At 46.0% G+C, this 20345-nt stretch overlaps 1 protein-coding gene and 9 non-coding genes across 12 annotated transcripts in view; 9 read left to right on the top strand and 1 right to left on the bottom strand.

The window, feature by feature from the left end:
* Positions 1-4535: 4535 nt before the first annotated feature.
* Positions 4536-4608, top strand: TRNAR-UCG (transfer RNA arginine (anticodon UCG)). Its single transcript has one exon. It is a non-coding gene; the product is annotated as a tRNA-Arg (tRNA).
* Positions 4609-6040: 1432 nt separating this feature from the next.
* TRNAR-UCG (transfer RNA arginine (anticodon UCG)) lies at positions 6041-6113 on the top strand. The gene has a single exon. It is a non-coding gene; the product is annotated as a tRNA-Arg (tRNA).
* Positions 6114-6326: 213 nt separating this feature from the next.
* Positions 6327-6399, top strand: TRNAR-UCG (transfer RNA arginine (anticodon UCG)). The gene has a single exon. It is a non-coding gene; the product is annotated as a tRNA-Arg (tRNA).
* Positions 6400-6898: 499 nt separating this feature from the next.
* On the top strand, positions 6899-6971 carry TRNAL-UAG (transfer RNA leucine (anticodon UAG)). Its single transcript has one exon. It is a non-coding gene; the product is annotated as a tRNA-Leu (tRNA).
* A 207-nt stretch (positions 6972-7178) lies between these two features.
* On the top strand, positions 7179-7251 carry TRNAR-UCG (transfer RNA arginine (anticodon UCG)). The gene has a single exon. It is a non-coding gene; the product is annotated as a tRNA-Arg (tRNA).
* Positions 7252-7464: 213 nt separating this feature from the next.
* Positions 7465-7537, top strand: TRNAR-UCG (transfer RNA arginine (anticodon UCG)). Its single transcript has one exon. It is a non-coding gene; the product is annotated as a tRNA-Arg (tRNA).
* A 213-nt stretch (positions 7538-7750) lies between these two features.
* Positions 7751-7823, top strand: TRNAR-UCG (transfer RNA arginine (anticodon UCG)). The gene has a single exon. It is a non-coding gene; the product is annotated as a tRNA-Arg (tRNA).
* Positions 7824-8323: 500 nt separating this feature from the next.
* Positions 8324-8396, top strand: TRNAR-UCG (transfer RNA arginine (anticodon UCG)). The gene has a single exon. It is a non-coding gene; the product is annotated as a tRNA-Arg (tRNA).
* Positions 8397-8945: 549 nt separating this feature from the next.
* On the top strand, positions 8946-9018 carry TRNAR-UCG (transfer RNA arginine (anticodon UCG)). Its single transcript has one exon. It is a non-coding gene; the product is annotated as a tRNA-Arg (tRNA).
* A 1581-nt stretch (positions 9019-10599) lies between these two features.
* LOC146207790 (solute carrier family 41 member 1-like) overlaps positions 10600-20345 on the bottom strand; it is a 41587-nt gene continuing 31841 nt past the window's right edge. For all 3 annotated transcript variants that reach the window (XM_084590417.1, XM_084590424.1, XM_084590407.1), the window contains exon 13: positions 10600-19098. In XM_084590417.1, coding sequence (XP_084446543.1) covers positions 18847-19098 — 252 coding nt within the window. In that variant the 3' untranslated portion in view covers positions 10600-18846. The remainder of the gene's footprint in view (positions 19099-20345) is intronic.

Raw genomic sequence — 20345 nt, forward strand, 5'->3', positions numbered from 1 at the left:
TAGGCGCACTCTAAAGGAAGACTAGTCTCATGTGGAGATTTATTGGTTAAGAACTGTCGCTGTGTTGTTGTGGGTCCGGAACTGAAGGAAGTAAAGGCGAAACTTCTCTGGCTGCCTGAACGCTCAGATGACTCCTTTATTCGTGAGGCTCTACAAGCTTATGGCAAAGTCACCTCGATTTCGAGGGAAAACTGGAAAGTTGCCGACATTGAACAGATGAAGACGCTCAGCCGAGATGTGACTCTGACTCTTGCCGAAGGGGTTAGCGTTGGTGACATTCCACATCAGCTAACTGTGTGTGGAGTGCAGAGCTTCGTTTTGATGCCTGGCCGACCACCTCTCTGCCTCCGCTGCAACCGTGTAGGATACATTCGTCGGCACTGCCGTATGCCACGTTGCGAAGATTGCCGGCGTTTCAGCCACACAGCGGAGGAGTGGGTGGTTACATACGCGGACAAGCTTAGGCACAGAGTCCGGCCTCCTGACGATGCATTACGGGAGCACATCATGGACGCCTCTGAGATAATTGATGCGTCTGGCGACCTTCCTGCCGGCGTTGTGGCCGAGTTTTCAAGTGCCATTCCACGGGCTACTTAGGAAGAAAATACTGCTCATGCGTCCGAGGGCAATGTGAACAACGCAGCGTCTCAGCCTTGGACGAGATGTCGTGTCAAGCTTTTGACAAGTAACCAACCGCCGACGAGCCACCACTTGTTCCTGAACACCCAGCGAGTGCCTCTACGGATATTGTGACCCCTGTAGCCGTTGCTGTGCAACAACGTCCAGACCAGTGCCCGGTTCCGGTGGCCGACGGGCTCGCTGCTGCCGACGAGCCAGTCTTGAAACGTCGTGCATCATGTGCCTCCGAGTCCAGTGAGGAGGACGATCAAGCTGGCAACAAGCATCGCCGTCGCGGTGGAGCGTCGAAGCACAAAGGGAAGTGCCGGCGTTCGCGGTCGATTAGGCCTGGCGGTGATTCGGAGGCGGCTTCGCCGTCTTCCGACAGGCAAATGGAATTGTAGGCAGAACTATGTGCTGTCGCCATGGCGGTCTATAAGAGATAGTGTTTGCAACTCTCAATGTATGGGGTCTTAGGTCTCGCCAGGGACAAATGCAACTTCACCGACTTTTGCACAGCAGGCGTCTAGATATTGTGGCAGTCCAAGAGACGAAGATAGAGAGCGAGGAAGAGACTGAGAGGGCGTTACAGTCATTTTTGGCAGATTTTAATGTCATTGTTGCACATGCTGTGGGCCTGTCTGCAGGTTGTTTTCTGTTTCTGCGAAAGACACTGCCTTGTTCTGGCCTAACTTATAATATCGACGCCGAGGGCCGGTTGATATGTTGCGATCTTCTACTCTTTAGGAAGCCATGGCGGATAATTAACGTTTATGCTTTCAATACTGTGACTCAGCGCATAAGTTTCTTTGAACACATAGCCAGCTTACTTGACTGTGACCGACATCTTGTGCTAATGGGCGACTTCAACTGTGTTTGCAACCCCATAGATCGTTCTAGGCCAGACGCACGCAGTGACAGAAGCGGTGAACTTTTGTTCCGTGTTACAGAAGATGCAGGACTGCATGGTTGATACAGGGGTGTCTTGCCGGGCTTATAGATCATTCACCCACATTCAGGGGCATTCTCACGCTCGTCTAGACCGGATTTATGCATCTTGTACATTAGTTTCCCGCGGGCTTGTATGCGAAACTTTACCGGTTTCGTTTTCTGATCATTGCATGGTAGTGGCCCGGCTCGGTGGCAATGACCATTCGAAGTTTAGGCCGCAGTGGGAACTTTGGAAGTTAAACTCATCGCTGGTAAATGACCAAGAATTTATCATTCGTGTGCGCTCACAGCTCCAATCATGTTTTTCTGGAAGTCTACCATTGTTCGCCGCTTGGGAAATGTTCAAGCAGGAAGTACGTGCGATAGCAATTGAACTTGGCTCAATTAAATCTTTCTACTGGAAACCATCGAGAGCAGGCACTTAACAAAAACTTGTATAACCTGTATGAACTAGCATGTGAATCCCCTGGCTCATATGCGGACGAAATTGCTAGTGTCAAAAGTGAATTACAAATACATGATGCGGAAAGATACAGAGGTGCCTTAATTCGATCTCGTGTCAAGCGTGCTTTGCATTGCGAAAGCCCGACGCGGCAAGCTTTGCTTGAAGAACGACATCATGCGACTGCAAAGCTGATCCCGGAATTAATGCGTAATGGCACATTTGTTACGAGTACGAAGGAGATTACGTCCGCATTCGTGGATTATTACTCGGTGTTGTTTAGTGTCACTCCTCCTGTGAGAAATTTTGACATTATCTCGCGTTTCACATCCCTGTTGACCCCTTTATCAGAAGATGATTGTTCGGTAATTAGTAGCTCTTTCACACAGCTGGAGGCAGAAATGGCAATTGATCAGTTACATCTCTCAAAAACGCCTGGTCCTGATGGCATTTCCTCCCAATTTTACAAAGCTTTTAAGACTGTTCTTGCCTTATCCTGCTAGATGTCTTCGTAATGAGTTTTGATCTAGAAGCCCTTCCCGAGACTTTTACGAAATGCCACACAGTCCTAATTCCAAACAGCACTGATGAATAAAAATTACGCTGAGTGGAAGGCTATAGACCAATCACACTGGCAAATCTGGATTACAAGATTTTCGCCAAAATCTTATCAAATCGCCTACAGTTCGCAATGTCGGTTCTCATTGGCCCTCACCAGACGTGCGGCTTGAAGGACCGCGCTATTCAAAGTAATGTAGATATTGCGCGCACAATCCTCGAATCGTGCTCCTGCTCTCATGATCAAGTTGCTTTACTTCAGGTCGACCTCGCAAAAGCATTTGATCGAGTTCGTCATTCATTCCTGTTTTCTCTTCTGGAGCGAGCGAATGTTGGTTCGGTAGTACTGAAGAGGGTGCAACTTTGCTATAGGAATTGTTCGACTCGCATGATTGTAAATAGCCACCTATCAACCCCCGTACCAATAAACTCTACTGTGAAGCAAGGCTGTCCGATGTCTCCGCTGCTTTTTGCTCTTTACTTGGAGCCACTTTGTCTGAAGGTTTTACATAACAGTAGTATGCATGGCTTCCCGCTCCTTGGAAATGAGGTTAAAGTGCTTGCATATATGCGGATGATCTTGCGTTTTTGTGCACTGACAAACCAAGCATAGAAAAAGTTATATCCAGCATAGAACAATTTGGCATTGTTTCTGGTACTCAGATGAATCGCTCCAAGAGTTCCGGCCTTTGGTGTGGTTCGTGGTGCTCAAACACCGCCCCTATATGCAGGAGTTGAATGGTCATGTGTGCCCCCTAAATATCTGGGCGTTCCACTGCATGCATTTAAGTGAAGTGAAAATTACTGGAAATAGCGAATTCCAGTCGTCCACCGTTATGCTAATACATTTCTCCCCTATCGGCTCTCAATCTTCGGTAGGGCTCAGGCCTGCAACATGTTCTTGGCGACAAAAGTTTACATGCTTCAGGTCCTCCACTGTGCTAGACATTACATCCAGCGTTTTCACCGAATATTTGCGACTTTCATTTGGTCATCAAATTTTGAACCGATTCGATATGATAACCATTCAGACCTGTTTGTGCAGGAGGGCTCGACTTAGTGCATCTGTATGAGTTGCCCGTTTCTTCTTTTTTGTGTGTGATTGTTCACATCCGATTATTAGAACATTCCTAGAAGTTAATTTCATGAATCTGCTTCCCGACTTAGTGGTTTCTTCAGATTTTACTGACCGCCCGCAGTTACTAGGATTTATGCAGGAAGTTTATGCTTCGGTGAGGTTTTTGACAGTACGATTCTCGAATGAGTACTTCTATTCTGTTTCGCGCAAGATACTATAGAAGGAATTGATAGCAATGCTTTTTACGCCACCACTGTATCGTTCTTTATACTGTGGTCGTAAGGGTCATGATGTGTTTAAGAGGGCGCGTAAAATGCAGATTTCTCCTTGCATGAAAATATTTTTCTTTAAATTACATACCGAAGCTCTACCTGTTAACCCATTCATAGGAAAAATATTTTTGTATCTTCTGTAAACTGCCGTCTGTGTGATGTGCCTGAAACAATTGAGCACTGTTTCATTGATTTCAAAGACGCAATTCTCTTTTGGGACGTGCAGCAAAGAACTCTAGAGAAAGACTTTGTTCTAAATTCGTACAGTGTAAGGTATCTTGCTGTTACGCAATCTGATTACGAACCATAGACATGTTTTTCATTATTGGACTTGTAGCTTGTGGAAGACACGCGTGTTGGATCGCAACGCTGAACCTGTTGTTCCACCTAGACTCCATTTTAGCAGAATGATGCTGCAATTGAAGCACATTTATGATGGAAATGACTTTCAACCTGATTGGTTTCCGCTGGTGACACGGTGTTTATCTTTGCCTGCCTTTTAATTCTGTTTTCTGTTGTGCAGCTCAACGGCTGAGTGTTATGTAAATAGCCAGTGTACATAACCTTTTCTGTACATAACCACGTGTAATAAATACTATGTCAGGAAAAAAAATCCGTCCGCGTGGCCTAATGGATAAGGCGTCTGACTTCGGATCAGAAGACTGCAGGTTTGAGTCCTGTCGCGGACGTGCTAATTTTTATTTTAAGCCGTGTATCCCTGCTTTCCCATCGACGGAAAGGGCCCAGCCTTCAAAACTCAGTGCAGCATCAAGCCAAGAGGAGAGCGAAGGACACGTGGGGCGCACAAAGCACGTTGCTTCCCGTGTTTTCCTTCTGATCAGAGGCTGCGAACGTTAGCGTAACGTTTTGTGCATTAGGAAGGTAGGGTAGAAGACTTGGTAGTTAGAGCGTCCGTCTCGGCTGCGGGAGGTGGCTATAGTTCGAATCCCACCGCCGGATACCCACCGGTAAAAATGGATACAAGCCTCCTTAGGCCTGGTGCTCGGCTTTTCTAGGGGTGTGCTCTTGACAGATGCTCAGTGAATCCCGCAGTGGCCCTGGTGGGCGAAACCTTGTTTCGAACAACTTTGCAGTCTGCAAAGGTGGTTCATCTTCGTCTTGGTTCTCACTTCGAGTCTCGGCGTCAGGAGGCATGCAGCGTGGAGCAGTTCTAAAGATGTGTTACAGAGAACCAGTAGGAAGAAACTTCCTCTTACACCGCAACCCTCAAGGTATAAGGTTCTTTCCCGTTCACGACCATGCAGTACCATATGATGTCATATTCCTCTTGGGACTGCACCCTTATAAGGCGCAGTGCTATGGATTATCGACATTATGATACTTGGACGAGATCTGTGTATGAATACTTTGTTGAGAGTATTGTAAAAATCCATGATGTGTTGAAAGATGGAGACTGTGGTGTTGAAAGAGTTGTCAGATAAAACGACCCCATTTTTAAAGTTCGGCAAAGGACCTGGTGAACTTGTAACTATATATACGTACTGTATATTTTGTAATTATGTACATATAGCAATAAACAGAACAAAAAGTCCACGTGGATTAAGGACAAAGCGTCTGACTTCGGGTCAGAAGACTGTACGCTCGAGTTCTGTCGCGGAAGTGCTGATTTTTATTTTCAGCCATGCATCCTTCTTTGCTAGCGATGAAAACGGCCCAGCCTTCAAAACTCAGTGTAGCAACAAGATACGAGGAGAGCGAAAGAGGACACGTGGGGCGCACAAAGCAGTTGCTTCCCGCATTGTTTTTTTTTTTTTTGCTTTGTTTTTGTTTTTGAATGGAGCCTGCGAACGCTAGCGTAGTTTTTCCACATTAGGAAGGTAGGGAGAAACAAACCCGTCCGCGTGGCCTAGTGGATAAGGCGTCTGACTTCGAGTCCTGTCGCGGACGTCCTGATTTTTATTTTAAGCCATGTATCCGTGCTTTCCCATCGGTGGAAACGGCCCAGCCTTCAAAACTCAGTGCAGCATCAAGCCAAGAGGAGAGCGAAACAGGACACGTGGGGCGCACAAAGCACGTTGCTTCCCGCGTTTTCCTTCTGATCAGAGGCTGCGAACGTTAGTGTAACGTTTTATGCATTAGACGGTAAGGTGGAACAAATCCGTCCGCGTCGCCTAATGGATAAGGCGTCTGACTTCGGATCAGAAGACTGCAGGTTCGAGTCCTGTCGCGGACGTCCTGATTTTTATTTTAAGCCATGTATCCCTGCTTTCCCATCGGTGGAAACGGCCCAGCCTTCAAAACTCAGTGCAGCATCAAGCCAAGAGGAGAGCGAAAGAGGACACGTGGGGCGCACAAAGCACGTTCTTTCCCGCGCTTTCCTTTTGATCGGGGACTGCGAACGTTAGCGTAATGTTTTATGCATTAAGAAGGTAAGGTGGGAAATTCCGTCCGCGTGGCCTAATGGATAAGGCGTCTGACTTCGGATCAGAAGACTGCAGGTTCGAGTCCTGTCGCGGACGTTCTGATTTTTATTTTAAGCCACGTATCCCTGCTTTCCCATCGGTGGAAACGGCCCAGCCTTCAAAACTCAGTGCAGCATCAAGCCAAGAGGAGAGCGAAGGAGGACACGTGGGGCGCACAAAGCACGTTCTTTCCCGCGCTTTCCTTTTGATCAGGGACTGCGAACGTTAGCGTAATGTTTTATGCATTAAGAAGGTAAGGTGGGAAATTCCGTCCGCGTGGCCTAATGAATAAGGCGTCTGACTTCGGATCAGAGGACTGCAGGTTCGAGTCAAGTCGCGGACGTTCTGATTTTTATTTTAAGCCATGTATCCCTGCTTTCCCATCGGTGGAAACGGCCCAGCCTTCAAAACTCAGTGCAGCATCAAGCCAAGAGGAGAGCGAAAGAGGACACGTGGGGCGCACAAAGCACGTTCTTTCCCGCGCTTTCCTTTTGATCAGGGACTGCGAACGTTAGCGTAATGTTTTATGCATTAAGAAGGTAAGGTGGGAAATTCCGTCCGCGTGGCCTAATGGATAAGGCGTCTGACTTAGGATCAGAAGACTGCAGGTTCGAGTCCTGTCGCGGACGTTCTGATTTTTATTTTAAGCCACGTATCCCTGCTTTCCCATCGGTGGAAACGGCCCAGCCTTCAAAACTCAGTGCAGCATCAAGCCAAGAGGAGAGAGGACACGTGGGGCGCACAAAGCACGTTCTTTCCCGCGCTTTCCTTTTGATCAGGGACTGCGAACGTTAGCGTAATGTTTTATGCATTAAGAAGGTAAGGTGGGAAATTCCGTCCGCGTGGCCTAATGAATAAGGCGTCTGACTTCGGATCAGAAGACTGCAGGTTCGAGTCCTGTCGCGGACGTTCTGATTTTTATTTTAAGCCATGTATCCCTGCTTTCCCATCGGTGGAAACGGCCCAGCCTTCGAAACTCAGTGCAGCATCAAGCCAAGAGGAGAGCGAAAGAGGACACGTGGGGCGCACAAAGCACGTTGCTTCCCGCGTTTTCCTTCTGATCAGAGGCTGCGAACGTTAGCGTAACGTTTTATGCATTAGACGGTAAGGTGGAACAAATCCGTCCGCGTCGTCTAATGGATAAGGCGTCTGACTTCGGATCAGAAGACTGCAGGTTCGAGTCCTGTCGCGGACGTCCTGATTTTTATTTTAAGCCGTGCATCCCTGCTTTCCCATCGGTGGAAACGACCCAGCCTCCAAAACTCAGTGCAGCATCAAGCCAAGAGGAGAGCGAAACAGGACACGTGGGGCGCACAAAGAACGTTGCTTCCCGCGTTTTCCTTCTGATCAGAGGCTGCGAACGTTAGCGTAACGTTTTATGCATTAGACGGTAAGGTGGAACAAATCCGTCCGCGTCGCCTAATGGATAAGGCGTCTGACTTCGGATCAGAAGACTGCAGATTCGAGTCCTGTCGCGGACGTCCTGATTTTTATTTTAAGCCGTGCATCCCTGCTTTCCCATCGGTGGAAACGGCCCAGCCTTCAAAACTCAGTGCAGCATCAAGCCAAGAGGAGAGCGAAACAGGACACGTGGGGCGCACAAAGCACGTTGCTTCCCGCGTTTTCCTTCTGATCAGAGGCTGCGAACGTTAGTGTAACGTTTTATGCATTAGACGGTAAGGTGGAACAAATCCGTCCGCGGCGCCTAATGGATAAGGCGTCTGACTTCGGATCAGAAGACTGCAGATTCGAGTCCTGTCGCGGACGCCCTGATTTTTATTTTAAGCCGTGCATCCCTGCTTTCCCATCGGTGGAAACGGCCCAGCCTTCAAAACTCAGTGCAGCATCAAGCCAAGAGGAGAGCGAAACAGGACACGTGGGGCGCACAAAGCACGTTGCTTCCCGCGTTTTCCTTCTGATCAGAGGCTGCGAACGTTAGCGTAACGTTTTATGCATTAGGAAGGTAAGGTGGAACAAATCCGTCCGCGTCGCCTAGTGGATAAGGCGTCTGACTTCGGATGAGAAGACTGCAGGTTCGAGTCCTGTCGCGGACGTCCTGATTTTTATTTTAAGCCGTGCATCCCTGCTTTCCCATCGGTGGAAACGGCCCAGCCTTCAAAACTCAGTGCAGCATCAAGCCAAGAGGAGAGCGAAAGAGGACACGTGGGGTGCACAAAGCACGTTGCTTCCCGCGTTTTCCTTTTGATCACGAACGTTAGCGTAACGTTTTATGCATTAGGAAGGTAAGGTGGAATTCAAATCCGCCCGCGTGGCCTAGTACCGAATTCCACGTGGCGTCAACTGTTAATGATGATTTTCAGTATGACCTCATCATGCTATCGGGCCTTCACAGTATTTGGAGGAGTAGGATGGCTTATAGACATTGTGATGTCGATGCACGATTTGTATGTGATTATATTGTTGAACAAGTGTATAAACAAAGAAATTTTGAAGCAGCAAGACGCTGCGGAGGTCTTGAGTCTGATGGGCGAACTTGTGGTAATGAAAGTCCATTAGACACGGTTGTCAGCCAAGGGGCATGGCAACCACGATCTTTTACTGATGTATTTGTACCAATTCATGCAATAAAGAAAGAAAAAGAAGTCCGCGTGGCCTAATGGATAAGGCGTCTGACTTCGGATCAGAAGACTGCAGGTTCGAGTCCTGTCGCGGACGTCCTGATTTTTATTTTAAGCCGTGCATTCCCGCTTTCCGATCGGTGGAAACGGCCCAGCCTTCAAAACTCAGTGCAGTATCAAGCCAAGAGGAGAGCGAAAGAGGACACGTGGGGCGCACAAAGCACGTTGCTTCCCGCGTTTTCCTTTTGATCAGAGGCTGCGAACGTTAGCGTAACGTTTTATGCATTAGGAAGGTAAGGCGGTACAAATTTGTTGGCGTGCCCTAATGGATAAGGCGTCTTACTTCGGATCAAAAGACTGCAGGTTCGAGTCCTGTCGCGGACGTCCTGATTTTTATTTTGTCATGTATCCTGATCCTTTGCTAGCGATGGATTTGGATTTGATTGCAAAACATTTACTGTCAGCAATGAGCAATTTGTGGGCGCTACACTTAGATGGCCTCAAGACCGTTGCTCTCGGCGACCTTTTGAGCCCACGGCCCAACCTTCAGTGCTGCAGGCCAAGATTCTAGCTCACTTTAGCCAAGAGGAGAGCGAGAGGGCACGTGAGGCGCGCACAAAGCACGTGGCTTCCCACATTTTCTTTTTGAATGGAGGCTGCGAACAATAGCGTAGTTTTTACACATTAGGAAGGTAGGGTGGAACAAATCAGTCCACGTGGCCTAATGGATAAGGCGTCTGATTTCGGATCAGAAGTCTACAGGTTCCCTCCTATCACATCGATGAAAAGGGCCGGTGGCCAGTCTTAAAGACGGTGCGTACGCGGAGCGCACAGGTCGCGTTGCTTCCCGTATTTCCCTTTTATCAGTGGCTGCGAACTTTTGCTCAATTTATACGCCGGAAAGGTAGTGTCGTCGTGTCGTGCACATCCGTCCGCGTGGCGTAATGAATAAGGCACTACGCTGAGGGCAAATTACAATAGCCGCGCAGAACATGGAATATGTGATGCTGTCCAGTTTTTGCTACTGAATATCAATGGAACTAAGGTCATCTGGCCATTACAACCTACCCAAACTCTGAAGTTCCACCTTCAAATGCAATAGGTGTATTGTGTACCAGGCACAGTATGCAAGAAGCATACATTTTAGACTTCCTGATAAGCATCAGTTTTCTATCAATAATGAATTCTGCCCCTCCCCTCCATTTTGGTGAGCGGTGTTAAAACAAACATACGCGATTGTATGAGATGTAAAACAAATGTTCGCGTTAAATCTAAGAAGGCCTGCCACATGCAGTAGAAAGCAGTAGTACCTAGGGTCAACAGCATGATCGAGTTAGACAAAGATACAAATTGCTGTGTTCCAAAGGAGCTATGGTGATGAATGCCAACATCCACTAGGCCAGCTCTACCTAAATGCAACAGTAACAGAACATGCATGCACAAATGAATGTGCTGTAGAATGGAGTGGCTGTGGACTGTTTATTGCTTTTCTAGGTTGGCCAGCTCCTCTCCCTGTCGATGGGGCAGAGAGGAGACTGCCCGGTATGTGCTGTTCGTGTGCCATTGTCAAGGGGGCTTAGCCGACTGCAAACCTTGGTTTTGTCTGCAAAGGTGTGTAGCAGCTCTTACTGATGATATGCAAGCTAGGTGCGCAAAGGCCAAAGAAAGAATGCATACACATGGTTGTGTAGATTTTATTTTTACTCTTTGAGTGCACTGACTGGGCAGTCACGCGACTTGCACAAGGCAGACTTTGGGCGGGTGACGGCCGCTCAGATACACACCCGACACCAACGTCGAAACGCTAGACACATGCGCTACAAACGCACTCGGACACACGAAGGTAAACACAGAGATTTGTGTAAGACCACACAGAGCAGCACATGGGGCAGAGTAAAGCAGAAAACTACTCAGGCTGTACAGTTGAAAGACTGCGTTTTCTTTTGACATCCGCCCCTAGACCATCCGTTTCCCATTTCCCACAAGCTCACCCTGCACATGAACCGACGCACAATGTAGCCGCATAAAGGTGCTGCACGCAATGAAGAGCATACACACACGCACGCACGTCTCACACAATTGTAGAAGAAAATATGAGGCGATCTGTGTCACACAGAGTAAAAGCGGTGCCCAGGTTTGCGCTGACGTGCTTCAGGAGCACATCCAAACTGCCTAATGCTGTGGAAGGTTGTGGTTCAGGTAGTTGCAGGCGAATGGCAACACAAAGGAAGCTACTTTAGGGCAGTCTAAAGAATGTAGCACAGAACATACCTACCGGGTAACAAGAAAACTTTAAGCACCGGAATTTAGTGACCCAGCACAACACCTGCTCATCCCACAAACTTACGTGGCTGTACTTGAACTCTAGTAGAGATAACAAACAAGTTACAGGTCACTGCAACTGAATTGTGATGGCTGTGGCATGCTTCCACTTGAAGCCGAGCACTTAAGAGCGAACCCAAATGAGGAGCGACACGTGACAGTTATGAAGCCTTTCACGTGAGTTTGCATCGCGCACAGCATTGAGAAAGTTGATTAACAACAGATTCACTAAATCTCATTGGCGTGGAGCATGCAGGGTGTCCGAGATGTTTGCAGGACCAACTACCTTCGGCTGGGGAAACATGACAGGACAGAGTCAGTGTGGGTTTGCTTGCTAAGGATTGGCAGTGCCCCTTCCTCCACTTTCTACCATCCACAAGGAGCCATCAGTGAACAAGAAATCCAACAATGGCTACAATTCCTCACATACAGAATGCTAGCAATGGCATGTCACTCTTCAACTCACTATCCCAAGAATCTTGACCCTCTCCTTTATCATCACTAGCTTCACAGCAATGCAAGAGAACCTAGTGAAACAGATGCAAGCAACAAGTTTTTAAATTACTCCAAGCTAACAAACATCTCAAATAACTGACACGGAGATGAGTCCCCTCACGTGGCCATGAAAATCATAGTACAGCTCGCTGCTACACATGTATAGTTGCATCCAAATGTATATCCACTGTAATCAATACCCTCACCAAAAGTTGTTTTGTATGTGGCTCGTGTGTTCCCAGGAAAGCAATGTCATTAAAAGCCACAACTTGCAAAGCAAGAAAAAAACTAGAAACAATTTGACCCCTTCTGCGAAGCATTTCGATGAACTTTTCATTCCTCACGGCAAAGCCACAGCACTGAAGCTGTCATAAACCCACCCCTCAAGACAAACACATTAAGATATTTTCGCATTTATAACAGTAAAAACAGAAAAACAAAGCTGAGCAACAGGTTGACACACCGCACTGGAAGCAAGTGAAGTGCTACTAAACAAAAGCAAAGGACATATGTGGTTCTGCACGGCAACCATGCACTGAAAAACAATTATCAACTGAGTTATTAGACAAAAATGCGGTTCACATTGTATTGCGGCAGAGCCAGCTTTGGGATTCTACACTGACATCACTGCAGCAACAACCTAAAAAAAAAAAAAAAAAAAAGAAGAAGAAGAAGAAGAAGCAGCAGCATGTACTTGGGTAAAACAACTTCAGAGGATAGATAAAACACCGGTATACACACATGCTGTGGCTAGGGCTAAAAAATATGCTCAAAAAGCCACTGGAAAATAGAGAAATTAAGAAGCCTTCCAAGTAATTATGTTCTTAAAGAAAAACAGTAACGTGTGGAAACACCTAAAACTGAACAAGATGTCAGGTCGAGTAGACATGGATAAATCAACAATAACAAAGAAGAAGTGCTGGTTGCAGGGCAATACATATAAATAATGCAGCAGCAGCAAACTTCAAATTACACCAATCACCAAAGATCTGAGACCAAGCATTGCATCTCCCCTGTGAGAGGTTGGATAAAAAAAACCCCACAACTGAAGAAATGCTACACACTCATCACTTTCAATTCGCAGAGATTTGTCAAAACAAGAAAGACGTCAAAGGTATCCGATCTCAAGGCAACAAGGAGGCCCACCACACAAATGCGCCATTACACAGTGTCCAAAAGATTGAATGTGCGCTGGGACACTATCAGAACGCAAGAGGGGTAGGACAACAGAAGTACATAGGCCTGCTTCCACTTCAACATTACCTGCCTAAAAACAAACAAACAAAAAAAGCAGGTCACCACACTGCAATCATTAAGCAAATGTATCCCTGTGGCAATAGCCTCCTCAACATCCCTAAATGCATGAACGCAATAGCATTTTCTTGCCAAGATTGAAAGCAGCTTCATTTGAAACAAATTTGCCTTCAGCTCCTATGTAAACTGCAAACAATTAACTTAGGCCCTAAAGGAGTTTCTTGGCTTCAACAGATAGAAAATATTGAACTTGAGCATAAAACCGCAGAGAGGCATCTTATATTCTCCCCTGACTGCACACACACATTTCCACAAATGCCATCAGGCTTAACACCCTGAACCAGACTTGACCTGCAATGTGTTTTCTGAAGTCAGCACAAAGCACCACTTTGTAGGTACGGGACCTTTCCAGTTGGAAAGAGCGCAGCCACTGGGTCTTCAATTGACTTCACTGTTGCAAGAATAGGTACTGTCTAATCTCCCGTTAAGCCGCTGAGATATGCAGTGCCGCAAAACGCAAGAACTCACAATACAGAAGGGACGGACAAAGCAGCACTTTTGAAAAGAACACACCAGAAAAACTATAGATTTATGAAGCAAAACAATTTTTGCTTGATTTTCAGTTAAAAGCGAGAACAAGCTAACATCTCCTGACACTGTAAGGTGGCTTCAAACTACAGTTATAATCAAAATTTGCAACATTTTTTACACATGGATTTCAGGAGAGCATCCAAGAATGCAATTAAGCATATCATGCTCTGCATCCATTTTTCAATGTACAAATATTTCTGTGCACACAATGCAAATGTGTGACCTTCTCTGAAAGTGTCCAACGTTCCCCATGTCGCCAGGTGTAAAAGTTAATCTTGCTGCTTTCGTGACACCACCTTTAAACTCTTGTACTCTTGTACTTCGAGGCATGATTTTTTTCAGTGAATTGTCAAAAGTCCATAGGAAGAGCGCACGTCTTGCTGAGGGGGAGAGGTTTGTTCACATTCCACTCAAACTAACACACGAGCGTACACAACATTACACACACACACACACACACACACACACACACACACACACACACACACACACACACACACACACACACACACACACACACACACACACACACACCTGTCAACACATCAGAGAGACATGCACGACTGCAAAATGGCAAGATGGTTGCTAAGGGGCTAAACACAAGTTTGCCACAATTCAGCACGCTGTTATGGTATGCTTAGCTTGGTATTACGCTGAACTTGATCAGTTGGTATCGAAGTCTGCTCTGCTTCACTTTAACGGCAACAAGAAATTAATATCTTCTGAATCTCGGTAAAATGAGCATGTTCTTTTGCCTGACAAGAGTGAAGCTGCCTCAAATCAACTAGTACTGAATCCAGCACGAAACAAAAATGGGCATTTCCGCATTCAGGGAGGGAGCAAAACCACTCTAAGACGATAGGTGACATTTTTGGTCGAAAGCTTTTTTGCTCATAAGCTCCTAACCCACACTGGCAGAAAAATGGCAACCAAGGCTGTGCCACCAAAGGTGGACTCAACTACGCAGCTGCGCCCTGTAACCGGAGATATCCAGGTTTGTCTGTGATGTCAAGAGCCTTGAATAATTAACCACACAGCATCATAAACAGGTGAACAGCCCAAGCACAGCTCTTCCAGCAACTGATGCTCAGATTGTCTACCTCTTTCACACTGGCGACTGACAGCATGGGGACGTCAGCACAGTGTCACACATCACGACTGTTACACGGGCAGGCGAGGCACTGAACAACAGACATGGACGCACAGCATCCACTATTGAAAGACTTCAGTTCCATGCACAAGGCTCTCCTAGTCTCTCTCCCCACCGCTAACTCTCTCTCTTTCTCTCCTGCACCACTCACTTTCTTAGCTGTGCTGCAAACAAGGAGGACCCTGAAGTGTCTAAATAAGGTAGCTAGACATCAAACTTACAGTTGTTATGCGACAATAGTAGCCGAACACTGTTCTTCAACACTGCCTACGTCACGCCAGCTACCTGTAGCTGTTGAGGACTTCTATGACTAATAAGACGGAGCTTCTCTGCAACAATATCAAGTGTCCCGGTCTAAATAGCATACACGACAAAGTGAGTGGTTGGAGGTTTCATGAGGCTTGCTGTCCTATGCCGTACAGGAGTTTCTTAGTCCTTGTTCCGCAATGGTTCACGAGCATGGCACACGATGTTTGGCAGTAAATGCCAAGTTAACACAGGTACAACTGTGCATGACTACACTGTGCTCATTTAACCTCCAAAACTCCTCTTCGAACCTAATGCACACCACCTTTGGGGCGAGACATACCTCTCACCTCACATAAGAGTGGTACAGCAGCACTCCAGTCTGCACAATAATTTGCAACCATTCCCTCAGCTTTTCAGTAGCCTAGAGCAGAAAGTAAATCAACGTGGACATGACTGCAAAAAAAAAACACTGCGGCAATCAATGTCGTCTCCTTATTTAAAGGCCACTCCAACCTCCAGAGCCATCAGCCTAAACTGCAGCCATTATCTTGGCAAAAATATGCACTGTAAAAATAGCCAGGCCACAATGTCACATTTGCCATCTATTTTAAAAAATATGCAGTCGGTGGCCATAATGCAAAAATCAAGGGTGTGGGAGAGATCTGTTGCCATCTCACATATATAGGTGATGAACGTTGCGTGAAGCTGTTTCATAAACATTGGCCATGCAGAGTGCCTTTTCTAGGGAGCTCTTGCAGGTCTTAAGCACAATATAAACCAGAAGACAAATGTTTCGCTCAACACCAGGCATGCTACGTAATTTGCAGCAATGACCTTAATGAATTATGAAACCATGCATATTTTTGCATTGAAATTTGCGAACTCTGCATTTCAGAGAGAAGGATCACTACAGCTCGTTGATAAGGCAAAAATTAGAGAGAGAAAACCGAATAGAAAGGCAGGGAGGTTAACTAGGCGACAAAAATTAAAATTAAAAGAATTAAAGGCACCTGTAAGCTCTCCTTTCTAGGCGCGGTTTACTTGTTCGCAAAAAAGGCAACTGCAGTTATGTCGGCCCTAGGTAGTCATGACACTGGCTGAAAATCTTTTTGCAATCAACAGCATGCCATTAAAAACCCTCCTTAAGCCATCTGCAACATGTACGAACGCAGAATATTCGCACGAAATGCATTTCATTAATACTCATTTGACAAAAATGACAAAAGATGGAGCCACCTATCCACTAAACGACGTGGTGACTCCAAGCGAGAAAACGAGAGTGCTTCCTTGTGCAGAAGCTGCAAAGATATGCTTGCGCAGAAGCCATAGACGAATGAGCAAGTAACAAAGAAAACCAAAAAGCGTAACATGAAGTAAAAGCAACCTGGTTCTTTCCGCTTAGCAAAAATGTAAATTCTCAAACAGTCTACCTAAATAAATATGTCTAGGTTATCGCTTTAATTATAACAGCGTGAACACGACTAATGCAGGCAGCTGTACATACTGCCTTTGTCTAAAATAGTAATACTTTCAAAGTACTGGTACCGTTGTTTCTTCTGACCCAGCTCCTCCCAGCTGCAAAGCCTTTTTACACTGGCTTTGCACGCGGAAAGCCAAGCGAGCGTCCCTCAAAGACTGCTATTTTGTATTTTCCTCTTTTCATCATTCTGGACATCTGAAACGTGCGTCACTTAAACCAGCCTACAAAGTGGACGTGAAACTATTTGGAGCATCTTCATGGCACATGATCTAAATACAATTATATGTAACAAGCTATCCTCAAACAGCAGACTAAAAGAAAAACAGAGATGATAACGATAACAGTAATAAAACAAGAAGGCAGCTATTCCCAATTTACAGCGATATAAAAAGACATTAAGAACAGGACAAGAAGAACCTCCTATCAATGGTTTTCAAGAGATTCCCTTCCATCTGTGCTCGAGTTGTTGCTTGTTCCACGGTTCAGCATTGGCTGCTGTGTTGATGCAACTGCTTGGCATAGCTACACACCACGAAAAGGAAAACTGTCCTAAATTCACATTCACAGCAGCACGGATGATTATTAAACTGGAACGTTGATCCCTCAGATCCCATCAAGGCAAAAAGATACAAGCACACTCAGAACAGAGAGCTGGAAAACAAAGTCTTGTCGAAACTATGCAGAACAACCAAGGTTAAGTGAAATGCACCACGAATAACTTGTTCCCCTTTTTCAAAACTGACAAAAAAAAAACAACAACAAAGCCGAGATCTGCAGCCTAAAGGCAGAAGCTATATAGCCCTTTTAAAACCTAAAATCATTAGTCAACAAGTGGTTAAAAACTATTTGCCTAAAGCTCTGACACCAAGCTTTCAGACGCAAGACAGATGCTTCAATATTTTCATGACTGCACGAGATGTTCAAACGAGTTGTATATTACTTTGTGCGATAAACAGTGCTGGTTAGAAACCAAAATACGCCAAGCTTTCAAAAAAAGGTAGCAAGTGCAAACAGAGCTCTTCATGAGCCCACCATGAGGGCAGGACATGAAGGAACGAGGTAGATGTACTCCATGTAAGAGTTAACTAAATGAGAGACCGAGACCTAGCTCACAAGCTCCTAATCGGCAGCTGTTAAAAAAACAGAAAAACATGTGGCACATATCCTGTTTTTCTTCTCTTGAACTAAAGTTCGCAAATGCACTCTAATTTACAAAGTGTCCCGGCCACTGTCCCAGCAGCTCACTCTGTCAAATATTTTGTGGAAATTCAAAAGTCCGCGCACATTCTGTGGCTTTATGATGTCGGCCAGTAAGCACGAAATGGCATGGGACAGACAAAATGTTTTCTTTTCTGCCAACCTGATTGACAAAGAAAGAGAAAGTGCTCCACAAAGCGCGTCTCTATGCACTTCGAGGGTGGTACAAAGTGCAGCACATTTTGTCCAGCTACATTTTACGATCCAACAAAACGCGAGTAACAAGAAAAACAAGACATGCTGAACACACAACCCAAGCATGAGATAAACCACGAATAAATGCTTCGGTTTCAGGCAGTAATGTCCTGCGCTCCCATCACACACTGATCTAACAGGAATCACCGGTTTCTACATGTTGTACGCGAAGCCCTGTAAGAGTGTTCAACACTGACCATACTTGTATACGTGTTGGCCGCTGTGATAGAAACCCTATTGTAAAACTAAACTTGAGAATAACCGGATATAACTATCAGCGTAGTTCTGTGTGCACCTTTGCTCTTCCAGCTACGGCCACACTTCTACTCAGTGGGATCTTCAGTCTTTTGTGATGCAGCATCCATTTCCCAGACCCAAGCGCCAAGTTCACAAGAGCATAACATCAGCCGAGAACTGCCAGAAAACAATCGAAGCAATGGGAAACCTGTGTGACAAGCTCAAAAATATGAGTCAAGGAGGACACCGAGTTTTGGGTCACCACAAAACTCGGCTTCAGATTTGCTGCCGAGGTTTCCTAACACAAGAACCTAGCTGGATGGTCACACCAATAGGATTCAGACTACCCAGGCTACAAGATGAGATGAGTAGAGCTGCAACATTAACCTGATGGGGCCAGATTTTCTTCCTGGAGGGAACGGTTTAAGCCCTCAAAGAGTCGCAAATACAACATGCAGCCCATCAGAGATCGGATCAACTATACATCGTCAACGCTATGATAACCATCATAACTGTACTATTCAATCTGCGGACTGATGCACTGACTGCAGGGCCAGTTAAATACAACACCTGTCTCGAGCTGTGAGTCGCTGATGGCAGATATGTGAATCTTGCAGTGTTGTCACGACTGTTGCTTCGGGACGGTGGAAGTCACCGGTTCGTCTTGGCTCTCTTCCAGTGGACCCCAGCCAACGCTAGTCGGTAGAAGTGAAAGCGAGGCTGTTGAGTTCGGGTAGCGCAGTGGTGGTGATGATCGCGGCGGTGCTTGGGTGTGCTGATGCCGCGTCTCCAAGCGAGTCGAGCAGACAGAAGGACAGTGCAAGGAGGGCGATGCCCAGGAGATCGCCGAGAGCCGTCAGGTAAGGTATGGCAGCATTGTCTGGGTCCACCCGCCGGCTCCACATCCAGTACACCATGCAGCGTGCTGTGTATAGCAGGAGCGCCACCTGCAACAAGGGACAATTCAGCTAAACATTGAGCACGCGCTTCCCGAGTTCAGTCAGAGCTACAACTTCGATGAACGCTAGGAGGTGATCGTTTGCAGCAGTAAATGTTGATGAATTTATAGGCAAACACCGATTATCCCCTGCAAGTTGCCCATCCATATTCCCATAGTACTACATGGATCAACATGCTGAATTTGCCCAACTGAGGTAAATAATTTATAATAAAACTTTGCTTGTAACGTCATTCTGGTTTAGGTTACCTGCAGGTCATACAAGGCTAAAGCTGGAATGAAAATGAATTAAGTGGTGGCTCACACAGCACTGCCTATGCGTGCATCACACGGCCTAAATAAATCCTGCCATCTTTCAACACTTGCCTACTGAAGCAGAAACCAAATTCACCCTAGAGGAAGGATTCCTTCGCAAATTATTTGCTGGGCAGAGACACAATTCTTATGGCAATTTCGGTTACAAATCATTAAAAGATATTTACAAACAGAATGAAAATTTCATGTCTGTACTCCTTTAAGGTATGCACTAGCCTACCTCGAAGGGAAGCTCCAAAGGTCAAAGTTAATATACTACCCGCTAGAATGTGAAATCTCCTATCAGTTTACTCTTCCACCGTGGTCATTTCCACTATTTCGTTTGGCAGTCGTGTGGCGTTTCATTCCCACACATGTAAAACTTAATGACATTTACTGTTTTTCTGCTCTCAATTCAGACAATATCCATAGGCAACACTGCATTCACCACAGTGACACAAACAATCAAATGTTGATATGCTCTCCTTGCTAGCTGAAAATTGCAATGCACATATACGAGGTCACTTGAGGAGCACTTTAGATCAAATCATAATTTCCGGCCTCATTTTAGCCAATGAATGTGCATAGGGGTACAAACTCCTGCAACATTTCTGACCTCATCAGAGCATCATGCAGAACATCATCTGGGAAACAAACTAAGGTAAGCTGTGACGAGATTCAAACCAAATTCTAAGCAGTGTAAACTCTTAAGCTCCCCACTATAGTAAGCCTTGTAGCCCAATGTACCCTCAGTGGATCTATTCAATAATACATAATATTATCAGTGCAGCCGAGTGCAAGGCAGGGGTGGGGGCTACATTTGTAAAATTGTGGGAAATACAGGCTAATGTACAATACCAATACAAGATACCAATACACGATAGGCCAATATATGATGGAGGTCATTACGGCTTTCTACCACAACTCTCTTATCCCCATCTC

This window comes from Amblyomma maculatum, chromosome 1 (genome assembly GCF_055883805.1).
Source record: "Amblyomma maculatum isolate TAMU_Amacu chromosome 1, ASM5588380v1, whole genome shotgun sequence".
NCBI classification, from domain to species: Eukaryota; Metazoa; Arthropoda; class Arachnida; order Ixodida; family Ixodidae; genus Amblyomma; species Amblyomma maculatum.